General features: G+C 27.1%; 2 protein-coding genes across 3 annotated transcripts; one reads left to right on the top strand and one right to left on the bottom strand.

The window, feature by feature from the left end:
* The first annotated feature begins 762 nt into the window (after positions 1 to 762).
* LOC112592395 (exosome component 10) lies at positions 763 to 4882 on the top strand. 2 transcript variants are annotated; one of them, XM_025336422.1, is made up of 13 exons: positions 763 to 1004; positions 1706 to 1839; positions 1903 to 2014; positions 2075 to 2346; positions 2414 to 2600; positions 2670 to 2813; positions 2876 to 3066; positions 3172 to 3328; positions 3387 to 3535; positions 3594 to 3756; positions 3833 to 4036; positions 4114 to 4317; positions 4601 to 4882. In XM_025336422.1, the coding sequence occupies exons 1-13, from the start codon at positions 981 to 983 to the stop codon at positions 4865 to 4867; spliced, it is 2208 nt and encodes a 735-aa protein (XP_025192207.1). In that variant the 5' UTR covers positions 763 to 980; the 3' UTR covers positions 4868 to 4882. The 2 variants fall into 2 exon arrangements, with proteins under 2 accessions (XP_025192207.1, XP_025192206.1); XM_025336421.1 differs by having other exon boundaries at positions 764 to 1004; positions 3830 to 4036.
* Positions 4883 to 6169: 1287 nt separating this feature from the next.
* On the bottom strand, positions 6170 to 10247 carry LOC112592418 (heat shock protein 60A). Its single transcript, XM_025336449.1, has 10 exons — positions 10075 to 10247; positions 9225 to 9383; positions 8827 to 9079; positions 8605 to 8753; positions 8395 to 8518; positions 8146 to 8314; positions 7822 to 8029; positions 7455 to 7763; positions 7189 to 7371; positions 6170 to 6643 (listed from the first exon to the last, which is right to left on the bottom strand). The coding sequence occupies exons 2-10, from the start codon at positions 9381 to 9383 to the stop codon at positions 6470 to 6472; spliced, it is 1728 nt and encodes a 575-aa protein (XP_025192234.1). The 5' UTR covers positions 10075 to 10247; the 3' UTR covers positions 6170 to 6469.
* Between the last annotated feature and the right edge of the window lie 340 nt (positions 10248 to 10587).

Below are 10587 nucleotides of genomic sequence, written 5' to 3'. Positions count from 1 at the left end.
AATGTACAATTAAAATGTCACCATTAAATTCAAATTCTTATGATTCGTGAAGATAACTGAAAAAAATCTAAAAATATGAAAAAGAAAATAATAAGCGATTGCATATAAATCCGCGCTATGGTTATAATTTAATGCCAACATAATTATTTTTAATATTTTTACTTGACAAAATGTTATTTTACACAATTTTTTTTAAAATTTTTCCTTTAATATGCAATATATTTCGAATTTTGTAGAGATATACAAAAATATGCAATAACCATTAAATATGTAGAAATATGCAAAAAAAAAATTCACCATTCAATTCAAATTGTTATGATTCGTTAAGATAACTGAAAAAAATCCAAAAAAGTAAAAGGAAAAAAAAAATATGCAATTGCATAGAAATCCGCGCTCTACTGCTCTAGTCTAGTCACTATATAACAACAGAAAATTGGTTCTACTGAACGCAAATTTGCCATGTTGTACATTTGTCCGACTGAGACAACACTTGCGAGCGTGGCGTCCTGTTTAAGTTTAAAGTTCATTCTGTATTTCTGTATAAATATTGTATATTTGAATATATTTCATATATCATATTATTAATCTGTATTTTCGTTGCAGTGGAATTGTAGACAACTAATAATTATATTATATGATCGTTCACTCTTCCTACACTGAAACACAAACAATTTGCCAACCTGTAATGGGTTACTGTTATCACTATGAGTATCATCAAACTAGCGCAGCCGCCGCGGCGGTCGATAGCAGCACACTATACATTATACACCTGCATGTCGCATTGTCGCATTAATCACGATTCGTTTTCGTATTTACTTCTCACTTTTCAGTATTTTCAAAATAGTTTGAAAAAAAGCATACGCAAACTTTTTTATTATTAATTATAAATTAATACACAGTGCACACTGCACTGTGACTTTAAAATTAAAAAAGTGCGAGTACGCGAATTGTAAATAGGAATCGGAGTCTGAAGTATTAAAATGGATAATGATATGCTAATCAAGGTTTGTTGAATTGAAATTTATTTATTGATTCTTTTCTGTAAATTTGACATTTGCAAAAACTGTAGTGAAATCTCTAGGAATTATTGTTGATTGTTACAAACTACAATCCACTTTTAAAATACATTGATAAGATAATTGATCACTTTCGAGATCATAGCTATACGTGCCGGTTACATGTTATAAAATGTGTGTTTTATTCATACAAATTGATTCTATTAAATAATTAGATAATAATATAATAGTTGACATTTATTGTAATATTTAGTAAATTTGATAAGTATTTACTTATGTACTTGCACAAACATAATAAAAAATTGTTAATTTATAATACAGATAGTCTAAACTTACAAAAAATTATTACATATTTTTTTTAATCAATCAATTCATATCACTAAATTATTTTTAACTGTATTTTGTTTAATGAAAACATTATGGATCATTCATTTTGTTAAAAATTAAAGTTTTTAGTCATCTTATATTTAACTATTATATAAACTAAACATATTGGTCAAAAATGTATATTTTAATTTTAAGAAAACTAAATCAATATATTTAAATTTAATTCATTGTTTGTGTAATAATGACAATACCCATTAAATATACTTAAAACTAATATGTAAAAATCTATTGTTCGTAATATATACTTATGTAATATGATAGCAGAAACATAAATTATTGATACATTTACATTACTTTTGCAGAATGATTTAAAAACAGTTATTGAAGGAACTCGAGCCTCTAATAAATTGCCAAATGGCGTGAACTGGAATTTTTATAACAGCTACCCTAAATTTAAAAAAGCTGTTTCATTACGTCAAAATCATGTTCTCAAGTTGTATGTACATATATTACATATTATGTCAGTTAATACAAACTAATTTGTTTTTTTGATGTATAGAATATCTGCATTATTGAAAAATCAAAAAATCGCTGGTAATATTCGAGATAAAGATGATGATCATCAGTTTGAACTTATTGAAGAAGGAAATGACACAATCTTAGACAGAGTGGTACCTAATGTGTTAATATTTATTTTATGAATAGACAGTAATAATTTTTTTTTTCCGTAGACTCACAATATTGATACATTAAATGGGTCTTTCAAAAATGTGGATGTATCTGTCGTCCCTAAAGCTTTTATATCTGAATCTACTGACAATACACAAGCAGCAAACAAAAAAAGAATATTAGTACATGGACGTAATATTGAAAGACCACAAATAAAATTTAAGATCAAAGTTGATAATAGACCAGTTCCGTTTAAACCCCTTCTTACTAGTAAGCCAAACAGTAAAGTACCATTGGATTTATGTTTGGAAACAAATGATGATGGAATCATGTTGTAAGTAGTTATATTTCATTGAAATATTTACAAAATAAATATTTTAAAATTATTTTTTTTTTTTTAGTTATAAACATCCCTATCAATTAGAATTGGATGAATTTAAGGTTCCAGTTGAACATTTAAATGTCTCAAAAGCTGTTTATCCTGCAACACTAGAAGATACAAAATTTGTTGAAGTATATACAGAAGAACAATTGAATTTAATGATTTCAGATTTAGAAAACGTCAATGAATTAGCTATTGATTTAGAGGTAGGCTTCAAACTTTTTATTGAATCAATATACAATAAATCAAATTATTTTTTTATTTTTTGTTTAAAGGCACATAGTTATCGAACTTATCAAGGGTTTACTTGTTTAATGCAAATATCTACTAGAAATGCAGATTATATTATAGATACACTACATCTTCGTGAAAAATTGCACGTACTCAATGAAATATTCACTAATCCTGCTGTAGTCAAGGTAATAGATTTTAATTAAAATTAAAATAATTAAATTTATTATTTATTTATGTTTATACTCAGGTATTTCATGGAGCAGATAGTGATATTCCATGGCTGCAAAGAGATCTGGGTTTATATATTGTCAATATGTTTGATACGTATCAAGCTGCCAAAATATTGAACTTTTCTAGAAAAGGGTTAGATTTCTTACTTAAACATTATTGTAATGTAGATGCTGACAAAGCATTTCAACTGTATGATTGGAGAACAAGGTAACGATCATCTAAAACCGATAAAAATAAATTATTTAAAGGTATTCTTCTCAAATGCTGTTCTGCCATTCAAAAATGTAACTATGTTTCTGTATTATGATTTAGGCCATTATCACCTGAAGCTATATATTACGCCCGTTGTGATACTCATTATTTACTCTATGTGTATGATATGATCAAAAAAGATTTAATGGCAATGTCTACTAACCAGTGTAACTATATCGAATTAGTATTCCAGCGAAGTGCTGATGTGTGCAAAACGGTAAAAATTTAATGATTTATATTTTGTAACTGGTATAAATAATTTAATTTAATTTTAGAGGTATGAAGTAAATATTTTAAGCGATGACAGTCACTTGAGCATGTATAAGCGGAGTAAAAAAATGTTTGATATTCAGCAAATGTATGCACTCAAACATATATACGCTTGGAGAGATAAATTAGCGAGAGAATTGGATGAAAGCCCAGGGTAAGATTAAAAAACATTTATAATTATTTAAACTTTCTTATTATTATTATTATTACAGATACATTCTACCAAATCATATGTTGCTTAAAATATCAGAAATGTTGCCCAAAGAATCATATGGCATACTGGCTTGTTGTTCCCCAATACCCCCATTGGTCCGACAATGTCTGCATGAAATCCATTACATCATTAAAAAAGCAAGGGAACAGACTTTTGAAAATGTTAGTAATATTTTTGGTTTGTAATAAAAACAATTTATATGCTCGTGTGTTTAGTTTTGTATATTTATTTTAGCAGGCCGAGAAGTTAAACGAAGATAAAAGCTTTACACAAGATGTGGTCAAACATATTGATGTAGACATGATAAGCTTACACGATTATTCTAAATCAAAAGAAAATGTAGAAGAAGTATTACCCACATTATTAAATGATATAAATAAATTAGTTGAAGATGATATTGAAATTGTATATTTTACACCACCACAAATTTCTATATTCCAAGTACTTTAATTATAGATTTTAATTTTCTTCTGTCAGTTGTTATATGAATGCTATAAACATTATTATTGTTAATTTAGGAAGTGAACAAAAAATCAAGAAAGCATATTGGTTTAACAAATATTGTTTATAAACAGCCATATGAGCTGTATTTAAAAACAATAAAATATAATAATTTTAAGAAATCATTAGAGGTAAAAGATAAAATCAGTGATGATAACAATAAACCGTTAAATACTACCATCCCAATGGAGTGTCCGGACAAACTTCATTTGACACCTCAAGTGAGATTTACTTTTGAATGATTTTAATATTCATACTTAAATATTAATATTTAATTCATAAAATCATGGATAGTTATATTTCTATTGGTGTTTCTAAAAATATTTGAACACAATTTAAATAAATTGTTTGTACTTTATAATTTGTATCTGAGATGTTTTATATTTCAAATCTGCTATGCTCGATACATTTTTGTGATTTTGTTGTCTTATTATGCGTATTATAAATTTTTAATTTATCACTATCATATAGTGAATGATTAATTTGATAATTTCTTATTTTTAGGTTCAAGAAATTAAAAAAGAAATTACTGACCTTACAAGTGTAAATAAAAACATTCAGAGTACAATTATGAAGGAGATAAAAACTGATAACCAAAGTTCTAGCACGAGTTCAGCTTCCCAAAATCTTACAAATAATTCAAGACAAAATACCAATTTTAAACCTCATAAATATGAAAACACAGATTTTACTAAATTTCACAATCAATCAAAAGATGTCATGTTAATAGCTAAACGATTGCAAAAGGTAAATATGAAATGTATTAATTAAAATTGTTGTTAACAGAAATATAGGCCAATGCGTACATGATACAAAAACCAAAATTTCATTTATAATCATTTTTTAATATTTTTATTACCGTGTTAGTAGAAATATTGCGAGTATTGTAACATTTTATTAATTACTAGTATCAAACAATTCACTATATTTATGATTAATAACAATAGATGATTATTTAAACAAAATTATTTATAAAATTTCAATTTTTTTTTCAGAAAAAGAACAAAACAAAGAAAAATAAAAAGCCTAAGAGATTGCAAAAAACAGTATAAACAATGAATTAATGATTTTTATCAGATTTTAAAATTGTTTAACCGATCTTATTAAATGTTAAATATAAAATAACATATTGAATTTTAAATGTGTTTTGTCATCCTTTACAGGATTTTAATTAAATGCATTACTTTCAGACAATGTAATGCAGTTTTTAAAAAATTTTCTGCGATTAATGCATAAAATCATTAGTGATAGGACAAGCCATAACATGGCTTATATCCACTGTTAGGTGCACTTAATCTGAATAATGTACAAAGAGTAGTCTAAAAGTATCACTTTTTGAAAGCAAAAATTTCTATCATTCAGGTTTTAAACCATCATATTTTCTAATTTTCCAATACTAATTGCTAAATTTGAATAATCTAACATAAATAAAGCTTGTGATTCAATTCATGAAATTAGTACTATTAAACACCAACTTGTTCTTCTATTGAGTTGGTCAAACAACTACCATGTGTGCTGATTAAAATCCTCTTAATAGCCTTAATAATTACAAACCACGATCAATTCATATCTACCTGGTATAAGTTGAACAAAATTTAAAATTTGATTGATTGTTACTTGTATATCAATACCCAAAACATAAATGAAATACAACATGATAATATGAGTTAACTATTTGAATGAATATAACCAACTCAAAATCTTAATAATATACTTTGAGAAATATTATTTTTACTTTTTGCAAACCAATAGTTTTTCAACTTGTTCCAACCAGAAGAAATAACAGCTTCTTAGCATTTTTAGAAGAGTAATTATTGGTTTTGGATTCTATATATATATATATATCAACAGTTACAAGAGAAATAGGCATTAACATTTATATAATATTCATAAAACATGATGTTGTGATTATTAAATCAATTATTCTTCCTTATATGAATTTTAAATTTAACACAGGGCAACAATTAGCAATTGTATATTAATGGTAATGCATTTCATAGGACAAAGGTCAGACAAAAAATCCGTAATTGCAACATCACTTTTTATTACTATTGAAATAAAGAAACAAAAATATTCAATGATTTTTGGAATGAGTTTTATATGACCTAAAACACTTTGTACAGTTTCCATTTTTAACATCTATGCAATAGACAAAATATCTCTTAACATGAGTCTAATGAAAATTACAATCCATTTGTACATATAGAAACACATGCATTTAAAAAATATGTATAAAAAAAACTAATAATGTTACTAATAATTAATAAATTTGATTCTTATAAAATAAAACATCGAGAACAACACATAACTAGGATAGAAAAATATTTATGCCACTTGCGCGATGTCAGTCTTTGTGATTTCTAAAACAAATTATTACATCATGCCACCCATTCCTCCCATACCTCCCATACCGCCCATACCACCCATTCCTCCCATACCGCCACCTGGTAATGGCTCATCTTTCTTTGGTAATTCAGTGATAACTGCTTCCGCTGTAGTCAACAATGATGCAACACCTGCAGCATCTGTTAATGCTGTCCTGACAACCTAAAACAAACATGTTAATGATAAATATTTTATAAAATGAAAATTCACAAAAATATTAGATTCAGGGATAAATTTTTTTTGAGTTTCTAATATGCTAACATAAACTTAAAATCCTAAAAATAGACAATTACTAAAGAAACTATATACAGAATATAAGGTCTGTAATTTAACTTAAATATATCCAATCCACTGTGTATTGTTTTTTTTAAATCAATATCATGTAAATTAATATTAAGTCAATTTAAATAAAATTCATCAATGGGCTGCAATAAGATTAAGAATATAATTAAGTGATATGGATGGGGGGAAAATCTAATAAATGTATCGAGAATTCAACGAAAAAATATACCTCTACATGGGATGATTTAAACCCTTAATTTCTAAGTATTGTAATATTCCATCAAAATTAAATAACTAAGACACAGGAGATCTTTGAAATAAATCTAGATTAACTCTAATGATGTAAAGGAATGAATGTTATATTGGTTGAAGAATGCCATAATATATTTGATTTACTATAAACCTTATTAATTAATTTAACTCACTTTGGTTGGATCGATGATTCCTTTTTCAATCATGTTGACATATTCATCATTCAATGCATCATATCCGAAACCATCTTTACCTTCCAATACTTTGGCAACTACAACACTACCATCAACACCAGCATTTCGGGCAATTGTCATACAAGGCATGGTTAATGCTTTACGTACAATCTCAATACCGATCACACAACAATTTGTTTATTAAAATAATCTTCACAAGCAGCTTCATCATACTTATAAGTTATAACTATTCAATATTTACCGATTTTTTGATCTTGATTAGCTACTTTAATGGTATCCAATGCAGGTGAGCAACGAATTAAAGCAGTTCCACCTCCAGGAACAATACCTTCTTCAACAGCTGCACGAGTGGCATTTAATGCATCAGTAACACGGTCTTTTTTCTCATTAACTTCAACTTCACTACTTCCACCAATTTTCAATACAGCAACACCAGATGCTAACCTAGCAAGACGTTCTTGCAGTTTTTCTTTTTCATATTCTGATGAAGTATCCTTAATTTGATCCCTAATTTGTTCAGCCCTTTGTTCCACATCACTTGGTATGCCATTACCCTAATAATTATTTTAAGTATAAATATAATAATAAATAAAGAGTTAATAGTAAATTTACTTTTAGAAGTAAAGTGTCGTCTTTAGTGATAACCACTTCTTTGACTTCACCAAAATCACTAGCTTTAATATCTTCAATTTTCAGTTCATTGCCTTCTTGTCCGAAAACAACGCCTCCAGTTGCAATTGCCATATCAGTTAAGGTAGATTTACGATTATCTCCAAAACCAGGTGCTTTGACAGCAGCAACATTTAAACCTATTTTCAATCTAAATAAAAAATATTAAATTATTTTTACATTAAATCTTATATTTTTAACATCATAAATAATAATAAATACTTAAAATCATATCATATTTCTTATAATTGTATTTTTAAATAGTACCTATTTAAAACTAGCATTCCAATAACTTCACCATCAAGGTCTTCAGCAACAATAACAAGTGGTTTACGTTGTGCATTGGCTAATTCTAAAGCAGGAATTAATGATTGAGCAGATGAAATTTTTTTCTCACTGAATAATACTAATGCATCTTGGAATTCTACTTTGGCGCCTTTAAAGAATTATTTAAGTATTAAAGAATTTTAAAGATTATTAAGAATAGTTTTTGAAAATAGTATTAATTGTAATTACCTTTAGCAGAGTTAATGAAGTATGGGGAAATGTATCCTCTATCAAATTTTAAACCTTCAATAACTTCCAATTCATCTTCTAAGGTTTTTCCATCTTTGACTGTTATTACACCATCTTTTCCTACCTATATTATCAATAAAATCAGTACAAATTAAAAAAAATAAAATTAGACGATATCTCGTTCTATAGTTGTAATTCCACAAGTATTACTTTTTCCATAGCAGAAGAGATAAGTTTTCCAATACTAGTATCACCATTAGCAGAAATTGTGGCAACTTGTGCAATCTCATCAGCAGACTGAACTTTCTTCGATAATGTACTTAAATGTGTCTTAACTGTATCAACAGCTAACATTACTCCTGATAATAAAAAGAAAAGATTATTAAAATGTCTTAAATATATTATTTTTATTAGAATTGTATTCCCAAGTACCTCGTCTAATTTCAACAGGATTAGCGCCCTTAATAATTTTTTCAAATCCTTCTTTAGCTATAGCACGTGCTAATACAGTAGCTGTTGTTGTGCCATCACCAGCTTCATCATTGGTATTATTTGCTACATCTTGAACAAGTTTAGCACCAATGTTTTGAAATTTATCCTGTAATTCAATACCTTTGGCGACAGTTACACCATCTTTGGTAATTTTAGGAGAGCCCCAACTCTGTTCTAAGATAACATTACGGCCCTAATAAATAAAATAAAAATATCATATTCATTAAATTGATAAAATATATGTACCTTTAATACAAATAACATAATGATAAAATATTTGTTACTACTACAATGTATTATAATAAGTAAGACTTAGATAAATGTTGCCGTTTTCTCACTTTTGGGCCCATAGTTACAGCAACAGCATCAGCAAGGATATCAACTCCTTCAAGCATAAGTTTTCGCACTTCAGGGCCAAACTTAATATCTTTGGCATAGTTTCTGGCGAAGTATTTGGGCACATTGTTTCTAGCAAGAGCAGCAGAGATACGGTACATCTATTAAACATAAAAACAATTTATTTTTATTAAATTAATATAAAAAATTTGAAATAAATCAATATATAATATGTAAAACATTAAAAAAAAAATGAGTTTAAATAACAAATATAATATCTTCTTTATAATGGTCTTCAATTGCAAAATTTTCATTCTGAATAATTGAAAACAATTTTGATAGGTATTTTTACATTTGTTTTAATCATGGAATGACTGGAATGTAAGTGATTTCTATCTTGGTACCATATTTGTAGGTAACTATATAAGCAAATCAAAACATATATTCTAGTTTTAAATTTTACATAATTGAATAAAATAATGCATTCAATAGTAATACAGTAATGATTCTAATTTTACGAATTTTAGGGTATATCTTTTCCACTTCTATGGAAAGATTGTTTAAAAAATAAAACCACATGGGTAATCTCAAAATGTATTAATTAACCTCTACATAGATTTTAATTAATTCTAAATTTTATCAGTTAATCATGTAAAACCAAAATGTTCAAAATTTAAAATATGAAGACATTTAATGGACAAAAACTTGCTAAAGAATTAGGTTATCCCCATATCGAATTAAGCCGGCCGGATGGCGCAAAGGTTATAATACGTGTTGTTGGTTTAAATAAATTATTGTAGAATACCGACGTCCAAAAAAAACGCCTTAATCTGTAAATGAATTTTATCTTACCTTAAATAATTTGAACAGCACAGCTAAACAGAAATAAAATAAAATATAGATGATTTTACGACTAAAAATCAAACGAAAACGATTCGAAAAACTGCACCACGCCACAAAACGGAACGAGTTTAGAGTACAGATATGAAGCCGGTAGCCGGGACCAAAGTGAGCAATCTATGGAAATTTCTAGAAGGAATAATGTAAAAAAGTTCGATCGCCACCAGTGTAGCCACTAAACCGACAGAAAATATTTCGACTACAACCTCGCATATCGTTGATATTTCAAACTTCAATCATTTAAGTTGCGATGAAATTCCAAAAAAGTACACGACATTATATATTTATATATAGTATATTCTAATTATTAGTAAGTACTTACTACTTAGTTCGACGACTAAGAACTTCAAATTGATTGATTGGTTTTATTTTTTTTTGTTATGATTTACTGTTTATAATCAATTATTATTTATTATATTATTAATATTACAATATAAACTCATACCATGATTACCATAATAAAAT

The sequence above is a fragment of the Melanaphis sacchari genome, unplaced genomic scaffold (assembly GCF_002803265.2).
Source record: "Melanaphis sacchari strain LSU unplaced genomic scaffold, SCAv2.0 Contig174_pilon_pilon, whole genome shotgun sequence".
In the NCBI taxonomy this organism is placed as follows: Eukaryota; Metazoa; Arthropoda; class Insecta; order Hemiptera; family Aphididae; genus Melanaphis; species Melanaphis sacchari.
Note: the sequence above shows the minus strand (reverse complement) of the source record. Positions and strands in the feature narration are given on the sequence as shown.